The 23192-nt window shown below is 35.0% G+C and overlaps 2 protein-coding genes across 12 annotated transcripts; one reads left to right on the forward strand and one right to left on the reverse strand.

The window, feature by feature from the left end:
* Positions 1–9048: 9048 nt before the first annotated feature.
* On the forward strand, positions 9049–16904 carry LOC118052428 (uncharacterized). 3 transcript variants are annotated; one of them, XM_035063412.2, is made up of 6 exons: positions 9049–9320; positions 9558–9829; positions 10286–10518; positions 10609–11143; positions 11624–12757; positions 13784–16904. In XM_035063412.2, exons 2-6 carry the CDS (start codon positions 9631–9633, stop codon positions 16726–16728), a joined length of 5046 nt encoding a protein of 1681 aa, XP_034919303.1. In that variant the 5' UTR covers positions 9049–9320; positions 9558–9630; the 3' UTR covers positions 16729–16904. The 3 variants fall into 3 exon arrangements, with proteins under 3 accessions (XP_034919303.1, XP_073267018.1, XP_034919302.1); XM_073410917.1 differs by having other exon boundaries at positions 9512–9829; positions 10286–11143; XM_035063411.2 differs by having other exon boundaries at positions 10286–11143.
* Positions 13777–22678, reverse strand: LOC118052441 (RNA pseudouridine synthase 5). Of its 9 annotated transcripts, XR_004688180.2 has the most exons (15): positions 22483–22678; positions 22329–22386; positions 22224–22251; positions 22069–22115; positions 21855–21945; positions 21586–21751; positions 20980–21067; positions 20110–20194; positions 19806–19881; positions 19504–19571; positions 19260–19329; positions 18960–19038; positions 18128–18221; positions 17516–17862; positions 13777–17369 (listed from the first exon to the last, which is right to left on the reverse strand). XR_004688180.2 is itself a non-coding variant. In XM_035063426.2 (14 exons), the coding sequence occupies exons 1-14, from the start codon at positions 22592–22594 to the stop codon at positions 17791–17793; spliced, it is 1131 nt and encodes a 376-aa protein (XP_034919317.1). In that variant the 5' UTR covers positions 22595–22678; the 3' UTR covers positions 13777–17790. The 9 variants fall into 9 exon arrangements, 7 of the variants coding, with proteins under 7 accessions (XP_034919317.1, XP_034919316.1, XP_034919318.1 ...); XM_035063426.2 differs by having other exon boundaries at positions 13777–17859; XM_035063425.2 differs by having other exon boundaries at positions 13777–17862.
* Between the last annotated feature and the right edge of the window lie 514 nt (positions 22679–23192).

Here is a 23192-nt window from a genome sequence, read left to right on the forward strand (position 1 = left end):
CTATGATATGATCTTGAAGGCTGTAAAGAGTGACAATGAGGTTTGATCTACTTTATTTAAAGTGTGTTAAAAATTGTTTTTAAAATATAATTATTTAAAAATATATTAAAATAAATTTTTCTATTTTTTAAAATTTATTATCAATATCTTCACGTCAAAATAAAATAAAATTTTAAAAAATAATAATTTAAAATTTTAAAATTTAAAAAAATATAGTTGGACACCTTTTTCCCATACACCGTGGCAGTATATAGATACACATGCATCTCCCCTCTCATCTCCTTAACAAAAACACACGAAAAAAAACAGAGAATTTTTTAAAGTGCCAAACAGTAACAATGAATTTGTCAAAGGCTGTGAAAGTTAATGACTGTCCTTTTGTGTCGTCGTTGTAATTCTCTACAGTAAGAACTAAATTATTGTTCGTCATTGTGATGGCCCACCACCCCATGTTACCAAATTGTCCATGATAGGTTCCCGACAAATCTTCTCCTCCGGCGTTTTTTTTTATATATATTTTTAAATTATTTAATATGCTAATATTAAAAATAATATTTTATATACATTACACCAGTTATACCATACACGGTCGATGTCCGGAGTATTTTGCAGTTCTAATGGAGAATCAGCTGAACAAAAGGAGCCTCCAGTTTTCATTAGTTTTATCAATTGCTAAATAGAGACTATGTATTAACTCCATCTTGTTTGATTCACCTAATAATTACGGGTTCTTTAGTCATGGCCAGGAGATCCGGCTCGTTACACGGGTTTTGATCAAGTTATCTGACTCACGGATTTACTATTAATTTGCATGAATCAACTATGAAGAGGTGCTTGTGTCTCTCTATAAACTTGCCTAAAACATGTTTCGAAATTATAAGGACGGGTCTGAAAAAGGAGAGAGAATCAGATGTTGCCGACGATTCTAGAAGATGCCATGGTAGATTCGCCACGCCAACCTTATTTATAACTCACGTGCTCTCTCAGCGCCTGAATTACCGGTTTGGATTAGAGCAAGCCACGTGTTTTCTGCTTTTTAGCGCCGTTTGGAATGTTCATGAAATTTGTTTTTATTTTTTATATATATAATTTTAATACATTAATATCAAAAATAATTTTTAAAAAAATAACTATCACTCCCAGAAAAAACAACCAGCACGGAGAAGACAGATCTGCACGTGATCGCATGTGCCGTAAATGACATGGTCAGGGGGCATCGAGTTGTCGTTTCGCGGCTTGTAAGAGAACGAAGGCGGGGAGTAAAAAAGGTGTTTACTCGTGAGACCTTCATGTTTTGCTTGATTTACAGACCAGACCTTGAATTTGATGGGGCAGGTCAAACCTTTATGGTTGTAGTTTCATTCTACACGACACCCACTATCTACTAGCTCAGCCACCTGGACTCGAGACTTTAAACTAGGGGTGTTCAAAATAACCGATTAACCGAGAAAACCGAGAAAACCGAAGAAAAATTAACCGAAAAAACCGAACCGAAATGAAAAACCGATTAAACCGATTGTCAAAACCATAATTTTTAACAGGTCCGGTTCGGTTTCGGTTTTGAACCAAAAACCGGAACAAACCGAACCGGACCCATTAAAAACCAAAAGTTACCCATATCTGAGGTATAAATAGTTAAATTGTAACCTAACCCTAATAATTAATGTAACCTTCCTGTCTCTCACAAAAGCAGCCGCCCCCCCCTCTCAATTAATTTCTAAACTTCATTTCCCGTTTCCTCTCAATTAATTTTCCAGCTTCCCAATCTTCCTCTTAATTAATTTCTAGTCTTCCTCTCCCCTCTTAATTAATTTTTATTCTTCCTTTCCCGTTTCCCAATCTTCATTTCCATGTTGAATGAGCTTTCAATGCAAAGGTTATATTTTTCAACTTCACATACAAAAATTGATATCCAATGATCTTTGTCACTTCTTGTATCTTTTCTTGTTTTTATCTTTCCTTCCTTTTCATTCTTAGTTGTCTTTATTGTGGTAAGTATTTGTGGTAATGGTTGAGATCGATGGGACTAATGGCAATGGAAATCATGGAGGAATTATTTTGGATATTAAAGATAATTTTTCTTCATCTAGCTCCATCAAGAAAGTTTCTGTCTTGAATTTCTGTGCCTTTCATGCAAACTCCTTGCCATATGAAAAATCTGGATGATGGATTAGGTTTCCCGGTTTTTTACCAAAAAAACCGGATTTAACCGAACCGGTCTGGTCCGGTTTGAATCGGTTTTCGGTCCGGTTCGGTTAATATTTTACAAAATTAATGTAACTCGGTTCGGTTGGTTTTTTAAGTCTAAACCGAACCGAACCGAACCGTGAACACCCCTACTTTAAACTATTGCCCCTTTAAATTAAATAATAAATCATGGATGACGCATCGTTTTATTTCCGTGTTTGATAGGGCCATTTGAAGGATAAGAAAAGGATACACCAACGACATTGTTTGGTATAATATAATATAATCAGATTTTTATATCGTAATGTGATAGGAATATTCATTTTATGGATTTGTTTGGTCGTAAAAATCTCAGTAATGTAACAAAGGCATCGACAGGATTTATTTTTTATTCCTTATAACTCTTAAAAATAATCGTCCATGTGTTTATTCAGTCCTTGTATTAAAAAATATATATATATCTGTCCATGTATTTATTTTTTCTTTATATATTGATCCTCGTTTAAAAGTTTTATGTCCTTATATTTAATTAAATCTAAAACCTAATCTTTATTACAAAACAAATTACAGCTAGATCCCTACATGGTTGCTTTCAATCGAGTAATGGTTCATTGTATGACTTTTTTTTTTTGGATAAAATACCTATGATATATTAAGTCGTTGTAATTTTAATATATCATCACGTTGTGATTTTTAAAAATTACATAGCTGGTACTGTAGGAATACAATGAATTATTATATTACATAATTCATTATTTTCGATTGAAACATGTTATTTTCATTATATAATTATAAAAGTGATGATTTAACTCAAATAAAAATTATTTATTTATTGGTTATTGGGATTTAAACTAAATCCTGCTCGCGAGAAGTAAAAATTTAGCAGATTTTGGCTGTGATAATTTAATTTTTTTAAAAAAAAGGAAGGATTTTCGGCTGGAAAGATATTGGCTGGTTGTTTTAGCAGATTTTGTCCCTTTTTTTTTTCTTTTTATACGGGGAGTTTAAACCGGATCAGTGTTCTCCGTTTCCGTGGCTTCCATATCCCCGCTGGTGCAGCCGCCTGCTTCAGATTCCCATGGACACACTCATCACAACTGCCCAATTACACGTCTCTGTCTCTTGACTAAACAAGATTTAAGCTTCCCAGGACATAAATTGAAGTCCGCCATCCATACTTGGTGCTTCACAGGACTACGATGGTGTACTTGCTATTTACAATACTCAAGGTCACGTGATAGTGGTGCCTCGGTATACTGTAGATTAAGTGGTTGTTTGGGAGTGTGGCTGCGGGTAAGATTGATATACTGTAGATTAAGTGGCCGTTTGGGAGTGTGGCTGCGGGTGAGGTTCACCCGCAGCCACACATAACAATATTTGGTTAAAGAAAAAAAAATGCATCTTGCTGGTAGGAGTAGGGCCCATTAAAATCAGAGATTGGACAGCAGGTTTTGAGAAGCAGCATTTTGCTGCTTCTCGTGGTGGGAAAGGAACCTCAACAGTGGAGCATGGCTCACTCGCACTGTTCACGTGAACAATTAAAAAAAAAAGCCAACACGCAAATTTTTTTTTTTCCAAAAAACTAGTGCAATTAATTAATTGCACTCATATTGTTCACGTGAACGTGAACAATATTTTTTTTTGTTTTTTTAAAAAAATTAGTTTAAGGTGAATTAAATTTACTTGTATTGTGATCTCAATTTTATTCATGATAATATTTTACCTAATTTTATTGCACTTGGTATAAATCATAGAAACTATAGTTATTGCCGAATGAATTTTATACGTAATGAAATTGTTGATTTTTTTTAAAAAATATATGTTTTGCTTGAAAAACTAATATTTAGTATTATTTGATAACACTGCATAAATTAGAAGGATATCTCATGATGACGTAACATTTGTAAAATTTGATCGCAATTCCAATCATGTTTTTGTCAGGTCCGGCCCGGTTAAAAAAAAAATTAGTTTTTATTTTTATTTTTATTGTATTCTATTTTAAAAATTAGAAAGAAATCGCTTGATGACGTAACAAAAAATTCAGTTTTTGCTGTTGCGCGCTTAAGAAACCATGAAAAATATAGTTCATTGTTAGATAGATTTTGTATGTGATGACATTGCACATAGTTTAATAGAATAATAAAAAATATTTAATATCAATGTTATTTATTTCATGATGTAATAACAGTAGTTAAATCTACAATATTTAAATTAAAAATCATTAATATTAATATATATTTTTAATTATTTTATAACCTTAATTTGAAAAATATTTTTTTAACCAAATACATTAAACTATTTTTTCTTCAACCTCAATTTCAATCACAGTTTTAACCAAACACCTATTTTTTCAAAGCACCCTCAACTAAAAGTACTTTTTATGAAATAATTTTTTTCAAACCACAACCACAACAATTACCACAATACCAAACACATTTATGTCATCTCACTTATTTACTGAAATGCCTTTAACGACTGGTTTTTAAAAATTACTGATGCAGGGCATAGAGATCCAGCAAATTCAGGATTGCTCTGTAGGGTTGAAAGAGTTTGTTTTCTTTTCCATGCCGTGTGTGATTTTAGTATCACTGTTCGGAAATAGTTTTTATTAATATTTTTTACATTTTTAATAGGAATAATTACAAAAATCCTCTTTTGGTTTTTGATTTGATTTGAATTTTATTTTATTTTTATAAACTACAATTTACATCTTAAATCAAATAAAAAAATCAAACAAAATGCATATTGAAAGTGTAAACTACAAAATAAAATATAATTTTAAAAAATATTGAGAGAAAATGAAAATCAGATTAGAATATAAGATGATTTTTATAATTATTTATTTTAATATTTTCTATAAATAATATTCTTTAGATTTCCTTTTTTTTTCCATGATACCCCCCAGATAGACCTTGCAGGGACATGGATTGGAGGTTTTCATGCGCGGAGATGATGGCGCTGATGATTCCATCTATGTTTTAGAAAATAATAATAATAATAATAATTTTATTATTATCTTAATGTAACGATATTAATAATAATTTTTTAAAAAATAAAAAATATATATATATATATATTTATATAAAAGTTACATTAAAAAATAAATATCATCATATAATCAAATACTCTTGTATAGAAGTCTTAACCATGGTTGTATAAATAATTATCTTATATTTCTGGAGATGTTTTATAAATGTATTAATAGTTATTTTTTAAAGTATTTTTTATTTAAAAATATATTAATATAATATTTTTTATTTTTAACATCACTATATAAAAATAATTTAGAAACATGAAAAATAAAAATTTAGAACTAAGAAAAATAAAAATAATTAATTAAAAAAAAAACTTCTAAAAAAACCATAAGGGTTCTGTCATCATGACGCCACATGTAGACTTGCTTTATGAACCGACACCTAAAACGACCTCTTTGTTTAGTTTTTTTTTTTTTTTCCAGCTGCTAGGACTTGCCGTTTGTAATCAATATGGTCCATGCCATGGCTGGTCCATGGGCTTCTGACAGTAATGAATAGCCATTACACGCTGTACCATTCCATCCACAGCGTAGATGGAGCCACGTTGTGGTGTCGCAAGTGTCGATGTCAGCCACTCGGTTGGCATGCAGGTTTTGGCATGATTGGCACTAATTTAGTAATTTCATTATTTTAGCCGCGACGCTCCCACGACGTCAAAAAATTTAGAAGATATTTGGAAGTGTGGTAACTGTTACTTTTCAAATAGATTTTCACGTCGAAAAGCATGTCAATAATATTTTTTTTATTTTTTAAAAATCATTTTTGATATCAGCACATCAAAACAATCTAAAAAATACAAACCGCACTTAATTTTAGCAAAAAAAAAAAATGAATTTTTTTCAAAACACAGGTTGAACCCCAGTGCCAAACAGACACTTATGCTGACGCGGGTTCACCCGTTATACAAACGCCGCGGGCAGGCATGGTTCATGATTTCGAGCCATAAGTCGCTTGCTTGCATTTGAAGAGAATTATGAACTTGAGCAAATTGTTGTAATTTCATTTATTTATTTATTTTTGGCTGTCTGGCTACATTGCCACTACTCGATTTTTTATATTTATATTTTACACATTGCCTGTAAAATAAATAAATTTAAATATTCTTATTATATTGATCAAGTTACAGGTATTTATATTGTGCCGGCTATTATTTATTTATATGTCTCAATTATACGCGCGCGTGTGTGTATGATAAAATTTATTTCAAGATTTCCGTTACCAAATCAAGCAACTCAAGACCCAAAACCAGCCCTCCAGAACCCGCCACGTATATCTTGCAATTCTCGGCACCTCGAAGGATAAACTCGTCATCGCAAGAAAACCTCCGTTCCAACGCGTGAATTTCACTTCATCTCCCGTGAATACCTGCCTAGATCAAGGGCATTTACGTAAACAAAGTCAAGGAAAACATTGCGGGGCCAAGTTGAAAAGCAAAAGCTTTGATTGACGGAATAAAATAAAACAAAACAAAGCTTGTAAATAAATAAAACAAAGATACGCTACTCAATAATATTTTTAAAACCACTCGGTGAGTTCATTTTCCCTCTGTTGCCATTTTTATTATCTTTATTTAGATATACTAGTTCATGCTATTCATATATGAGATTATTAACAAAATAATATTTATAACAAAACAATGTGGCTATATTACCATGGTTTTATTGAAATAGTGATTTTTTAAATTTAACTTTTTAACATATCGATTCTTTAAAATTTATTATTTAATATTAAATTATTTTTGAATTTATGCTTTATATTTTTCTTTTTATTGGATTATATACAATTTCATTGTTTTTTTTTTAAATTTTAGCTTTTAATATTGATCCATTAAAAATAATACTTTTTATTTTTTTTATTCTCCTATATGAGCTTACCATGATCACGTGACTTGTATTGCGAGTTTAATAGATTAATCCGGATTAATTTGAGTTGTATTTTGGTCATTTTCTAGTTGTTTTTTTATGATTCTATCCTTTAATATTAAGTTAATTTGAAGTTGTGCTTTATAATTTATTTCGGTTTATTTTTTTTAGGATCGTCCTGATCTCTTATCCCGAGTTACGAGATTGATAAGTCAGTTCAGATTGATTATGTTTATTTTTTGGTCCTTTTTTAGTTGAATGTGTCTTTTTGATCGGGCTTTGTAGTTTTTTGTATTTGTTTTTCATCTCGGTCATGATCTATGTTGAGAATTTAATGAGTTGACTCGAATAGTTTTTTTTGTCAAATTTTAATTGAATATAATATTTTTGAATTTCACTCTCAAACAACTCAATTTTTTTTTTGCATGTTTTTTATTTTATCATTTTATATTAAATTGTCTGAGAACTAAACATTGTAGTTGTTTTTTTAATTTGATTTTTGTTTTGATCTTTATATAATCCCTTTGGTATTGGATTTATTGAAAATAGATCTTCGTGTATTTTTTTAAAGTTATTACAGTTTTATGACCAAGTTGTGAGTTTATCTGACTAACTCATATTGACTTTGATTGTTTTTTTATTTTTTAATTTATTTTTTTATCCCATCACTTGGTATTAGATTGGTTTGATAGTTTTTTTTATTTACTTTTCCATGAGGTTTTTTAAATTTGATATAGATTATAAGCTCAACAGATTAATCTAAGCTGACTCATATAGTTTTCACTACGATTTTTTTTTTAATTCTATATTTTAATATTGATCGATTAAGAATTGACATCCATGATTTATAATGATTTTTTTTGTAAAGCTATCAAAGTCTTAAAACACAAGTTGTAAATTTAACATGTCAATATCACAATACAAATGGATTTAGTGTGTCACAATTTTTATATTTGAAAAAAAATATCATTCAATATATCACTATATTAGTATTAAAAAAATTCTCAATACACACTGTATTTTAGATTTATAATTATTTTGTATTGTAAAACATATTAGCGATGTTTCGACCATTTTTTTTACATCAAACAAAGTTAATCCGACTTGCAACACAACCCCGGCGACGATTTTGTGAACATGAATAATCCGTGGAAAACTCCATCGCAAAGAGATTTATTTCGGAGATAAATTATTTATATTTCAATGTACGTTGATCTCTCTCATCCACCTCAGCACTATCATAAAAATATAAGCATGCATGCACTGTACTCGTCCGTGAATACATCCAGCAATAATCATACTCCATCCACTTAGAAAAAGAAGAAACAAAAAAACAAATAAGGAGAATTTGACAACCAGCAACACCTACAATGTTATATGCATCAGGTTTATTTTTTTAAAATAATTCTTGATATTAAAATATATTAAAATAATATATTTTTTTAATTTTTTAAAAATTATTTTTAAGACCAACATATTAAAACAATAAAAAAACATAAAAATAAAAAAAATTTAATTTTTAATTAAAAAATTTGAATTTTTAATATTTTAGAGAATACGGTTTTCAAACATACCTAAAAATATTTAACCTTTTTTCTAAGTCTATTTAGATTTTGTTTTTGTTTTTTTTTTTTTTTAATTTTCAGATACACTACAAAACCTTTTAATTGCCAGATAACCAAAGAAATTTATTTATTTAATTTTTATTTTTACGAACCAGTGTTTTACCGCATCAAATTAATTCAAAGGGTTGGTTTTTGAGATTTTATAAAAATAAGTTATCCTTGATAAAAATGCCTTGAAGAAATTATTTAATTACAAAAACCCAACTAAAAAATATCACAATCCATGAAACAGGAAAAAAGATTTATTGAAAAACAAACTAAGTCCTAAAATATCTTATAAATTTATATTTATTTTAACAGCGGACTCGATAGAAGAATGAAATATGATTTAATAGGGCCGTTGAGTACAGATGTCTCTCTCTCTTCTTTCTTTCTCTCTCAACTCTCACTTTGTCCCTTATCGTCTCCAAGAAACGAAAGAAAGAAAAAGTTTCTTCTCCTCTCATCTTTCCTTCCACAGATTTTCTCTCTTGTTTTCTCTGCAACCAAACAACAACGGAAAAGTTATTAGAATCCAAAAACTCCATGGCATCACCACACTCTATTATCCTCACCGATCCAAAACCCTAATCTCCACCAACTGCCAATCAATTCCTCTCCTCGCCTCTCAGGTTCGATCAATCTTTTTTAATGTTTCCATTGATTTATCCGGTTTTAATCGATTCATTAGTCACTAACTCCCTGGATTTGTTTTTTTTTGAATTTGCACACATCAATACCAAATACAATTACAAATAATAACAATATTCTGCTGTCTTTGGATTCTACTCGGTGCCGTTTCTCGTGGCTGCCTGTACTGCAGCTTATTCGATCTGGTTTTCTGAGGTTTTATGTTTGGTGTGCCGCAGGGGGAAAGAATTGGCGGCGCATGTGAGATAGGTGGATTAGATTAGGGTTAGGGTTTTTGTTTTGTTAGTATTGATGCCGCCAGAGCCATTGCCGTGGGATCGGAAGGACTTCTTTAAGGAGAGGAAGCACGAGAGGTCCGAGACGACGTCTTCTTCTTTTGGTGGCGGGTCTACGCCACGATGGAAGGAATTTTCTTATTCTTCCTCGAGTCATTATGGATCCTCCCGTGATTTCAATCGTTGGGGTCCCCACGACTTTCGCAGGCCTCCTGGTGCGTTTTCCTTGTTTCCTGCAATTTCTCTACTTTTGTTTTTATATTTTAATTGTACGCGGCAGTCCGCAGTTGATTTTTTAGAAGAGATTTAATCTAGGGTTTCCATGCATTTTCGGGCAATAGGCCATTGCTTTGATTTTAGGTGTTTCTTTTCTTTTTATAGTGAAAAAATTAGTGACTCTCGAGGGGATTGACTGTTTAGTGTTCAAATTTTTTTTATTGTTCTTATTTTACTTCTCATGGTACAGATCTGATTTGGTTGTTTTTTTTTGTTATTAGAATTTGTTAGGTTCATCTTCATTATTTTTTTATTAGATCGGAACTTTTTTGGTCTGGGGTATTTGTTTTCTTTGCAAGGTTCTTTTATTCCCTTTTTCTTCGAGGTGAAAATATATTCCGTGCCTGTGTTAATTATGTGTTTTCCCTTATTTTTCTTTTGAATGCCTTGCGAAGGTCATGGTAAGCAGGGTGGTTGGCATATGCTTGCTGAAGAATCTGGTCACGTTTACGCACCATATAGGTCCAGTGATAAGATGCTGGAAGATGAGAATTGCCGGCCATTTTTGCGTGGAGATGGAAGATATGTCCGGAACAATAGGGGTTATTTCAGCCAGAGGGATTGGAGAGGTGGTCATTCATGGGAAATGAGTAATGGGTCTTCTAACATGCCTGTGAGGCAGCATGATGTGAGTAATGATCATATGTCAGTTGATGAAATGCTAATGTTTCCCCCATCTCAACCCGCTCATTCTGATTTTGTTAACTCATGGGATCAGCTTCAATTGAAAGACCAACAAGATAATAATAAGACGGGTGGTGTCAGTGGGTTGGGCTCAGGCCATAGAGGTGATAGAGAGAACTCACTAGATTGGAAGCCTCTTAAATGGACCCGTTCTGGAAGCTTGTCTTCCCGGGGGTCTGGTTTAAGTCATTCAAGTAGCTCGAAGAGCCTTGGTGGTGCAGATTCTAATGAAGGAAAGACTGAGTTGCAACTGAAGAATGCCACTCCAGTCCATTCCCTTTCCGGGGATGTTGCTGCTTGTGTTACTTCTGCAGCACCATCTGAAGAGATTTCTTCTAGGAAGAAGGCACGCCTTGGATGGGGTGAGGGGCTGGCAAAGTATGAGAAGAAGAGAGTTGAAGGCCCAGAAACAAGTGACAACAAAGATGCAGTTGTTGTTTCTGCTAATAATGTAGAGTCCATTCATTATCAAACTTCAAACTTGGCTGAAAAGAGCCACGGAGTAATGGGCTTTTCAGACTGTGCATCTCCTGCAACGCCCTCCTCTGTTGCTTGTAGTTCCTCGCCAGGTAATTGTTTGTTTCTTTGAAAATTTTCTGTTAAGCTGTTGTGTATAGGTATATACATTCTGAGTTTTTTACATGGAAAATCTAACAACAGTCACGTGGTTTTTAAACTTAAATGATATATTAGGTATCATGCAATTGATTTTCTTCATGGTTTTTGCTATTATTTAGTTGACTAGTTGACACCTAGTACTGGGAGCATCACTGAATATGTCTGTTTAGAATGGTGAATTGCAATGTTGCCAATTTCTCCAGGAGGCAATTTACATGACCTTCCACTAGTGGAAAGTTTGCCATAGTGTACTCCAAAATACTACTTTTTTTTTTTTTTTTTTTTAAAAAAGAGAACAATGTTTGATACTGCCATGCTAGTACTGTTCCTTTTTGTCAAAAGTAATTATATCTTATTTTTCTACAAGCTCTCCTTTTCTCCTCTCTTTTTTTCCCTTGTAAATGTTCTAAGTTATTGCCTCTGTGTCCCAGGTTTAGAGGAGAAAACATTTGTGAAATCAACATTTGCTGATAACGTTGTTAGTAACTCATGTGGTTCACCTAGTGTTGGTTCTCAAAGTCAATTTGAGGGATTGTGTTTTAATTTAGAGAAGATGGATGTTAGTTCTGTAGCTAACCTGGGTTCTTCACTAGCTGAACTGCTTCAGTCTGATGATCCAAGTTCTGTGGACTCTAGTTTTGTGAGGTCTACTGCAATGAACAAGCTGCTTGTATGGAAAGGTGACATTTCAAAGTCACTGGAATTGACAGAATCTGAAATTGATTCTCTTGAAAGTGAACTAAAGTCCATGAGATTTGAATCTGGAAACAGATGTCCTTGTCCGGCAGCATCCAGTCCTCGTCCATTTGATAGTGATGCTAAACCTTGCAATGCACAGGGGGTTGCCTCTAACAGTGTCCCACGACCTTCTCCCTTGCAAGTTGCATCATGTGGGGATGAAATTGTGGAGAAGGTTTCTTTTTGCAATGGTGAGTTGGAAGAAGCTCGTGCTGATGTTAAGGATGATGATATTGATAGTCCCGGAACTGCTACATCTAAGCTTGTTGAACCAGTATTTTTGGCAAGGGCAGATTCATCGGCTGTCACTGTGAAAGATGATTTTGATGCTATTCAGCCTGCAAGGATGAACTTGAGAGGCGTAGTTCCTTGTGCTGATGAGGAAGTGACTGGCATATTTACTTGCAAGGAGGATTTACCTTCTGGTGATGTGATTTCAGACACATATGGAGAAGATAATTTATGTAATCTAATACTGGCCTCCAATAAAGAATCTGCGAGTAGGGCATCTGAAGTATTTAATAAACTACTGCCTAGTGAGCAGTGTAGGTTTGATTTTTCAGGTGTTATCAATGGATCCTCTTGGCAGAGTGATGCCTTAGTTGTAGGAAATTTTGCTATGAGGAAGCGGCTATTAAGATTTAAGGAGAGAGCTGTAACCCTGAAGTTTAAAGCCTTTCATCATCTGTGGAAGGAAGATATGCGATTGCTTTCTATAAGGAAACATCGTGCGAAGTCTCATAAGAAATGCGAACAAAGCTTGCGGACAACTCAAAGTGGGTTTCAAAAGCATCGTTCTTCCATTCGTGCTCGATTCTTTTCTCCTGGTAAGGCTACTAAGATCACTTGACCTTTTCCTTATAAATGGCTGTCGTTTTCTGGCTAAGCTTGTTATCGCATCGGTAAATTGGTAAAACAGGTGCCTTGTTTTTTTTATCATTCAGAACTGCCATCAGATACCATGCAAGTTTTGTTCCATATGGGTAGAAAATGCTGAGCTAACAGATATGCATGGGGACTTTTAGCTTTCCATGTGATAAAGTGAGAGATCACATGGTTTCTAGTTCATAATATTGCTGTGTTCCTGTACCATGTAATGAATTTTGGAAAACATGTGTTATTGTTCCTTATATCTATTGTCTACCGAGGCTAGGAGATCCATCATGTGAGAACTCTCTGTACTTTTGCTGTTGACTTTCCTGTTGTGCCACAAAGTTCAGATGCCCTATTAGAGGTTTGTTTGCTAGAAATGATGTGTAAATGTGAGTTTGCCTGTTCTTACTTCATGTCAAGTGGACTTGGATATTGGAAGCTTTATATATTTAGATAGCTTTCTTCTTGCATGAGCACTGTAGGTGTAATCTTATAGACTGGATTAGATTTTTTAGATTTTGATGTCCATTGCTGGAATAACTGTGTTGGAAGTCAGGTCTTTATGGCGTGCGTATATAACCTGTACATTGTATGTCAAAATGGATACTGGCTCTATCTCTCTTATCGAAAAGGGGGATTGCCTAAATTTCTTATGGATTTGGTAGCTTATAAAGTAACTGTTGAGAGTAACTGTGGAGAGTTTTGGTTATTTTGGTCAAGAGAGATGTTGGTCATTCGTCTCATGCTATATAAAGTTAGGTTACAGTGATATAAGCCAAACATATTACTTCTGTTGTGGCCTTGGATTTGGTTCCAACTCAATATTTCAGAGAAAGAGCCAGTTGATTTTTAAAACCGAGGATTTTACTTGCTTGCTTAATGTATTGTGAGGTCAAAATACAATAAAAATGATTCTTAATGGTGGTCTTAAATACCAAGGTTTATCTGGTTGAATTATATATTTTTTTCAATCTCTGCAGCTGGAAATTTGAACCCGGTCCCTACAACAGAGATACTTAACTTCACAAGCAAGCTGTTTGCAGATTCTCAGGTCAAGCTTTACAGGAATGCTTTGAAAATGCCAGCATTAATTTTGGACAAGAAAGAGAAGATAGCATCACGGTTTATCTCCAGTAATGGACTGGTTGAAGATCCTTGTGCTGTTGAGAAGGAAAGAGCTATGATCAATCCCTGGACTTCAGATGAAAAAGAAATTTTCATGCATAAGCTCGCGACTTTTGGGAAGGATTTCAGAAAAATTGCTTCTTTTCTTGATCACAAGTCAACTGCAGACTGTGTTGAATTCTATTACAAAAACCACAAATCTGATTGTTTTGAAAAAACCAAGAAGAGTGCACGAACTAAATCTTCTACTAACTACTTGGTTGCATCAAGTACAAAATGGAATCGTGAATTGAATGCTGCGTCGCTTAATATTTTTGGTGCTGTGATGGCAGCTGGTGCTGACCATGCTATGAACAGTCGGCAATTGTGCTCTAGTAGAATCTTTTCGAGTGGCTACCGTAATTCTAAAATAACAGAAGGTTGTGATGATGGTATTTTAGAAGGATCAAGTATTTTGGATGTTCTTGGGAGTGAAAGAGAGACTGTTGCTGCTGATGTTTTAGCAGGTATCTGTGGTTCAATGTCCTCTGAGGCCATGAGTTCTTGTATCACTACCTCTGTTGATCTTGTAGAGGGCTATCGAGAGCGGAAGTGCCAAAAGCTGGATTCTGTTGCAAAGCCACCTTTGACATCTGATGTTACGCGGAATTTTGATGAAGAGACCTGTTCAGATGAGAGTTGCGAGGAGATGGATCCTACTGATTGGACAGATGAGGAGAAGTCCATGTTTATACAAGCTGTATCATCCTATGGAAAGGATTTTGCAATGATCTCCCATTTTGTCAGGACAAGAACTAGGGACCAGTGCAAGGTGTTTTTTAGCAAGGCCAGGAAGTGCCTTGGACTGGATTTGATGCATCCTGGACATAGAAATTTTGGAACACCAGTTAGCGATGTTGGAAATGGAGGTGGGAGTGACACAGAAGATGCCTGTGCTATAGAGACTGGATCTGCTATTTCCAGTGATAAACTAGACTCTAAGGTTGATGAGGACATGCCGCCGTCTGTCATGAATACAGAGCATAATGAATCTGATGCAGAGGAGAGGATAAGGTTGCATTCTGACCCGGATGGAACTGAAGACAATAATGCATCTGGGATATTAGATCAGAATGATTCCAAGATTGTGGATAAAATGGTTTCTGATCCAGCGGAGGCAGGGCAGAGGGCTGATCTAGCTTTTGTTGTTGACAACAAAGTCATGAATTCTGTTAATCAGTTGGAGTCTCTGCAGGCCCAGAAAGTTTTGATTGTGTCGACTAATGCAGAATCTGAAAGAGATCAAGTGGCTGACAAGACTGTTTCTGTTGCTGAAGCAGGGCCTGTTGTAGGCACATTTGATGCCAGCACATCCAATGTAAACACTGCAGTTGAGTTGAAAGCTGTAGCTGAGGTCTCTAATGATGTTACTGGACAAGAAATTCTGTTGCCTGAAAAACGTTTGTGTAGCCCAAGTGGTTTGATGCAAGATTCAACCAGCAATGCCTCACACCATCGTGTAAATATGGATTCTTGTTCAGATATCAGTTGCGGTTCAGAAAATATTTATCAAGTCTCTGTGCAGTTGGAATCTGTGGGAAAGCCTCCTGTCATCTCATTGCCACACGAGAATGATCTTTCTATAACAAATTCTGTAGTACAAGATTCTGTGGTCATCCAATATGAGAAAAAGAATGAACAACTTCAGGAGTGTAGAGATAAGCAGGGTAAATCATCTTTTTGTAGAGAGGGCTACTTCCAGCATCTGTCTGGCCATCCTCTGACAAGCCAGAACAATTCCTCCCAGATTCTCAGGGGTTATCCGCTGCAAATACCAACAAAGAAAGAGATGAATGGGGATATTTATGTCAGACCACTTTCTGAAGCTCGAAGCTTTCCAAACGCGGAAAAGAATGTCACCCCCGAAAAGAATGTCACCAGTCAGTTTGAAGCTGAGGATTGCTATCTTCAAAAGTGTAGCGGCTCAAAATCTCAGCATTCAGTGTCTGAGCTACCATTCCTGTCTCAATGTTTTGAACATGGAAGTGATCGTCCAAGAGATCATTCACGGAGGTTTTCAGATATGGAAAAACCATGTAGGAATGGTGATGTTAAACTGTTTGGTAAAATACTTAGTAACCCCTTGCAAAAGCAGAATTCTAATGCCCATGAGAATGGTGAAAAAGAGGCCCCGCATCTTAAGCCAGCAGGTAAGTCAGCAACTTTTAAATTAACTGGTCACCACCCTACAGAGGGTAACGTGGCTTTCTTGAAGTGTGATCGTAATAATCAGCTTGGCCCTGAGAATTTTCCCATGAGCCATAGATTCTGGGATGAGAACAGAACACAGACAGGGTTGCCTGATTCTGCTGCTTTACTGGCGAAGTATCCTGCTGCATTTAGCAATTATACCGTGCCATCATCCAAAATGCCACAGCAGAGATTGCAATCTGTTGTCAAGAGTAACGAGTGTAATCAGAGTGGCACGTCTGTTTTTCCTTCAAGGGAAGTAAGTGGGACTAATGGAGTGGTGGATTATCAATTGTACAGGAACCATGACAATGATGGAGTGGATATGAAGCAGCGGGAGGATATATTTGTGGAGATGCCGAGACTGAATGGACAGCAAGCGAGGGGGATGGTAGGGATGAATGTTGTAGAAAAGGGGGGGATTCTTGTTGGGGGTCCATGCACGGGTGTTTCTGATCCTGTGGTAGCCATTAAAAGGCACTATGCCAAAGCTGATCAGTATGGGGGGCAAAATGGAACCGTCTTTAGAGAAGAAGAATCTCGGAGAGGCAAGGGCGACTTAGGCAGGTAGTAGGAGTGTTGAGAGGGCATCTTTAGGACGCCCTCAGTGGCAAATTCTTCCTTTGCCGTACTTTGTACCATAGTTGTATTTTTCAGTGGAATGATAGGGCAGGAGGCGGTTTCTTAATTCCGTCTTTTTGGTAAAAGTTATTTTAGGTGGCTGTAATATTTCAGCTATTTGTTGTATCTGATGGAAAATACAAAAATAATCTGTTGTTGGAAAGGGCAGCATCAATGCCCACCCCTCTTTCGTAAACCCATCCCAGAGACCGTAGGTCATATCTTCTTTTTATGACCTTAAAAGCTTGAAACCAGCATGCATGGTAAACCCGCCCCCACTCTTCGTTGCAAGACCATAAAAGAAGAAAAAAAAAATCAACGATATTAATATAACTGGCAATAAAAGCTAAACTATTTCCAGCTGATTTAACTTGATGAGCTAAAAAGCTTGGGAGGCGACAGTAAACTTATAATGATATCAAGCTGAGAAGATATTGATATCAAGCAGGGGAAGCTGGGTTCAAAGACGCATCTGAGGTATCTTGTAATTGAATGCAAAATGGCTTCACGGGTTGAGAGATTTTCATTGCCTGGAAAACCTTTTGAGTAGCCCAAGTGGCTTGACGCAAGATTCAACCATCAAATGCCATCCTGTAAATAAGGAATTTGTTCAGACTTCAGTCTAGGTTCAGAAAATATGCCATCAAGTCTTCGTCCAATTAGAATCCGTCGAAGAAAGTTCTAGCAATATGCCTCTGCTACTAGAAATAAAGTTTCATGCAATGGAAATTGCTCACGTGAACATTCCTGCTCCCTGACTCTGGACGGCGGCTCAACCAATGGGATTTATGACTTGAAAGGTCCAATATTTGTGGAAAACGTTCAACTCGTGCAAAGAAAAGAAACGTTTAACAACGAAGATGGCAGGTCAGTGATTCAAAATGGATTCTCTATTGTGCGTTTCAACCTTTGCTCGAACCGCAGCAGGAAAGAGGTAGCCATTAAATTAGTCACCCATACAACCTTCATGTTTTGCCAGCCAGTTGATTGCAATGCTCTCAGCAGAACTATTTCACATCAGTTCTTCGGTTTCTGCTTGTGTACGTAAGATGGATGGGAGAGGTGCTGTAATTTTTATTACCTGCTACCAACAAAAAAAAAAACTGTGAGGAAAGTGTGAAGAAAGCTTTTTACATCTTAAAAATTGCAGCAGAATATTACTTCGCTAAAAAGATGGTGAGAAATTTTTTATAACAGACCATAAAGTCGTGGAGCACAAAATCACCAGAATAAAAAATATCAACATTTTTCTTGTTTTTTGAGTGCATCTCATTAAAATTATCATCAACAACGGCCTATACCAAGATTATATCCTCTGGAAAGGGTTTTACAGTTCATTGAATCCCAACCTCATTTTTGGTTGGGTGCGAGAGAACCAATTGATGTGCATGCAAGTAGTAGCCACAATCTCCTGGAACAGGTTTTGCTGGCCTCTCATATCCTCTACAAGAAGTAAAATCAAATTCGTGGGATTCTGGATTTGATAAGAGGATAACACATGATTTCTGAATGACTGAGCTCAAAAACAAAACGACCAAACAAAATAGCAAACACGATCAAAATGATAGCACAGAGAAGCTGCTGCAGGAGATATTTCTAGCTAATGAGAACTTGTTACATATAGGAGAAATTTATCAAGTCCTTTTGCTTCTGTTAGGCACATAATAGATGTTTCTTTGCTCCTCATATTCTTTCCTCTTGTCACTCAAGATAAGATTCATCTCGAGGAATGTCTCTTTTTGGTAACTGTGGCATATGACACACGTTAAGACTTGTTAATTCCATCAAAGATCTAATAATAGAGAAGGATTTGGATAAATCAATGCAAACGTGATTGAGGCTGGATTTAATATGAAGGTACACTTTGTTCTCAAGGTAAGGAGGAGAGATCTCTTATGTTGAAGATCAAACTCAACAAAAGCGGTCAAAGACCAATTAACCTAGGTGAGCAGTGTCCAATCCCCCTTCAAAGCATTATGTCCTATGTTCAAAAGAAAACTCCCATATCTTAGCAAATATTAGCTTTCTGAAGGGCTGAAATCTGCTGCTGATTATCAGACAACTTCCTTTTCCTCTGTCAAAAATATCACTACTAAGACTAGTGTCAATGTGGAGGAAAAAAGATAATGTGATGAAAGAACCAAACCGTCTACATCTACATAAACAGAAATACATTTGTACCCGTCTTCAGCAAAACTCTCATCCTCATGTTCAGAATCAAAGCACATTGGTTGCCCTCCAACATCATAAAGAGGATCACCTGATAATTTACAAAAGCATGGTCAAACTTGTGCAATTAGATAGCTTAAACATTAGCTCCTTTAACTTCTGTACATATCAAATTAGCAACACTAAACCATAATAAACACTCTGAAGAGAAAAAGGGCTTTCATTCCCATATTTATTGCCTCATGAATCTTGACAAGGATGTAGACTTCCTTCTAAAACACAGTAAAAAAAAATATCAATGCTAAGGTTTACCCAGCAAAGGATGCCCTATGAAAGAAAGATGAATGCGAATTTGGTGTGGCCGTCCTGATTCAATCTCGACCTGTTAAAACATATTAACAAGTACTTAAAGTTCAGCAAAGTTAAATGATGTTCCATATGCAGTTTATTACAAAGAGTGCCTTCCCTAAATTTCTTCAGGTGTTGAATCACGGAAAGTTACTACATATGTGCATTAAGATTAATTCAAAATGTACAAAGTGAAGCATACAGGTACCTGGACTAATGTTTGGTTTAGTTGTGAATCTCTTTCCAGGACTTCAACTTTGCTCAAAGCTGGTTTACCTGGCTTGACCAATAGCAAGACATAAACAGGAGCAGAAATACATTTGAAATATAAAAGGATGATTTTCACTACAAAGAGTGGAATTACAATCACAGAAACATGGTGAAAATTACTGAGACTTGAAAACATATCTATACAATTTCTATATACTTTTGAATTTTGTATAGTAACTAGAAATACTTCAGAGGGAAAACAAATCAGAGAAAATTTAATAAGGAAAAAATTTGATGAACCTGAGGGTGAAGCAACATACAGCCCTTTGGCCACTCCAGGGTAACGCATTGTTCCAATTGGCTGTTTGATGATAATCTACAATGCAAACAAGATCCTTATCATGTGAAGTTGTTTGCCGGGAGTGGTGAAATTTGACAGATGATTCTTCAAGTTTTCAGTATTATAAATACAAAATGAGTTTTCAGCATTATTGACACAAAACAATCAGTGCCAACCAGAGGAGAAATCACAGCATAACCTGGAGTGTACAAATGCTACAAACAGAAAAGGAAGCAAAAGGCAGTGGCTGAGCCAAGGTGTTACCTTATCCTGATTCAGTATCCCGTTCACCAGTGCTCGGTATATCTTTGAAATCTTCCTCGTTTTGCTCTGCTCCATGTTGGCATTGCTATAGATGAAGGAATCAAATACGTTTTATCAGCGAAACATATTATGATAAGAAGGCGTGATGAACAATACTTAAAAAAGACTTTCACACAAACAGAAAGCTAGTAAGATGCATGGTTTAAAAGAAAAAAAACAATTGTTCCTTCAATTGCTCAAAGTTGTCAATCAGTTGCTGGTCTAGTGAACCGTCTAAGAAATCAATTGGATGCAGTTGCTCTAAATTCTGTATACAGAGATTAAGAGTGACAAAATGGTTATTTGGCTGAATCCAGTCAGCTGGATAGGTACAGTAAATAATAGCTTCATCATGTTTTTAGAGGATTGAAAGTCTCTTCCAATTCGTCTATGTCCACCTAAAGAAATCACAAAAAAAAAAAAAAAAAAACAGTAACCTGCTGCATTGGAAGCATTTAGCCTAGGGGAGTCCATTTCTTTCTTCGTTGCATCTTTCTCTTATATGTGAACATAGAACATAAAAGCTAGACAGGACAAGAAATAATCTTACGTCCAAAGTTTCATCCTCTTTTCAATTGACAATTCATATGTACTAAAACTAATAGTGATATCTTAATTTGGGTAAAACCAGATTTCAATTAGCCATGCAGAAAATTTCTTATTGTTCGAACAGATGCTGAACCAGATAAGGAAGTTAATCTATGGCCACAGAAATAATAGGCACCTTGTAACTGACAGCCCCAAAGAAATATGAAATTTTTTAATGTAAAGTCAAAATTTTCATTGAGCAACAACTCTAGCTGGAAAAAGGCAAGATGAAACTCTGTTGACCTGCTGTCTCCAATAAGGGATGTCCCATCAGCAAAATATGCAGCAAGGCTAGTTTTGGCTACCTTTGTCTTTGCGCAAAGTAGGATTCCTATAACTCAATTAGTAAGTGATCATCAACTCATAGAAAACTTCACAAGAAGAGCTGGTGTATTCCCAGTTACTTTATTAAAATCAAAAGAGCAGAGTTCAAAAGTGAAAGTTGTCAAGTAGAAAGAAGAATAAAATGCTGGATATTACTTGTGCAAAATAAAAACAAGAAGCAGTCATCATTTAACATCAATTTCTGGTTTACAACCATGACATTTAACTGTCACGCTATTATATCAAGAATTGTTTATTCAGTTAAACCATGAAATTCACTAAAAGCTGCAATAAACAGAAGAAAATTAAAGTCAGATCTTTACTTCTCAGCATCTCTTATTTTCATACCAATGAAAATTAGTTGTGTAAAGTAGTTCTCATTAGCGTGCTTCCTCCTCACTGATTAATGAAGTTTGAGAAGGAGTGCAGTTATCATTTTGCACATTTCCAAAATTTAGCCAGCCGTAAGCGGAGAAATAAAGTTATGGTCATTTATTCAGCACCAGCACACGCTGTTTAGCTAACCTGATGTACCCCTTCCCAGGCGATGAACCGGAACAGGATGTGATCCTTGGATTGCTAGGGAAGAGCTGCCCTTGCTTGCCCTCCACTGGAGTTGCATTAAAACAGTGCGTTGCTGGAAAAGCCCTCCAGGTAAAACTTGAAGACCAGGTGGCTTGTTCAAAGCAATCTGAACATTTAAGCATTGTTCCAAAAAAATCAGCCAAACATAAACACACAAAAAACACCTATAACCAAAAGTAATCAATACCCACTGTATGTAAAACATTTACCATGTCATCATCTTCATATAAAACTTGAAGCAAGTACGGAGCATCGGGCTCTCTCCATGGAAGCCTATGATAGACCAATTCCATACCATCCCTAAACAAAATTTCATTTTTTTCCCGACAATCATAATCTCTTCCCACACCAAAAACAAAATGTGCTAGCACAAAGTAACCACATTTTAAAAAAAAAGACAATTGGCTTTGAACACAAACCCACCTAAGGATTGCTTTGGGCTCTTTAACAACTTCACCATCGATTGTTATCTGCAGCCAAAAACAAAAACCCGTCTCGAATAATTACTCAATGGTCCATTACATTGCCAAAAAAATGTGAAAAATTCACCATTTCTTTGTTTTTTGTGGAGGGTGAACCTGTCCATTGTGTATCCTCTGCAACCAACTGTTTCAGTATCAGTACGTAAACCCAATAAAAAAATAATCAAAAGCAAACAGATTTCTTGAGAGAGAATTGATTACCCTTGTAAGGGAGCAGAATTCTTGTGCTTGGAAGAGTAGAAGTGTATCAGAGTCAATCCTGTAGTTAAATAATTAATTATTGATTAGCAGAGATGAGTAGTGAATGAATAAAAATAAAATAGAAATTAATAGCTAAAAAAAATAAAGAGAGGACCAGAATCGGAGGAGGTGGAGACGGCGTCGTTGTAGAACAAGCCGTCGTTAAGATCAGGCCAAGGTGACCCGAAAGAACAAAGCGGTGATGTGCTGTTGTTGCTGCACAACATTTCTTTCTGTACGGTCTGTTTCAGTTTTGGTTGCTAAAAGCAAAAATCTTAGCAGCAGCTTTTTTTCCTTCGTGGGGGTGTTTGATCTTGTATCTGTTATTGTTTTAAAAAATATATTTTTAAAAATATATATTAAAAAAATATTTTTAACATTAATATATTTAAAAAAAAAAAAAAAAAAATCTAGTCCGTCTCTAAACAGGATTTGGCTGCCTTCTAATACAACTATTTTTTTTAGTTAATAAAATAATTGTGGTTATTTGTTTTTAATTAGTTTTGCTTTTACCGTTGTTAAAAATGATTTCTCTTTCTTCTTTTATTTTCTCCTTTTTTCATTATTGAAAGCCTTTTTTAACTTGAATTTATGGAATTATTTTATATAAGTCTTAATTATAAGTTTTTTTTTCAACTAATTTTAATTAATGAAAAAAAATAGTTTGAATTCCTTTGCAGTTGAATTAGGTCGTCACCACGACACCTGTTCTATAATTGAGATAAACACGGATAAAATGATATATTTCTAATATAAAAAAAAAATAACTCAAAGTATTAAAAAAAAAAAACTTGATATGTAAAAATTTACGGGGATAATTTAAAA

This window comes from Populus alba, chromosome 8 (assembly GCF_005239225.2).
Source record: "Populus alba chromosome 8, ASM523922v2, whole genome shotgun sequence".
NCBI classification, from domain to species: Eukaryota; Viridiplantae; Streptophyta; class Magnoliopsida; order Malpighiales; family Salicaceae; genus Populus; species Populus alba.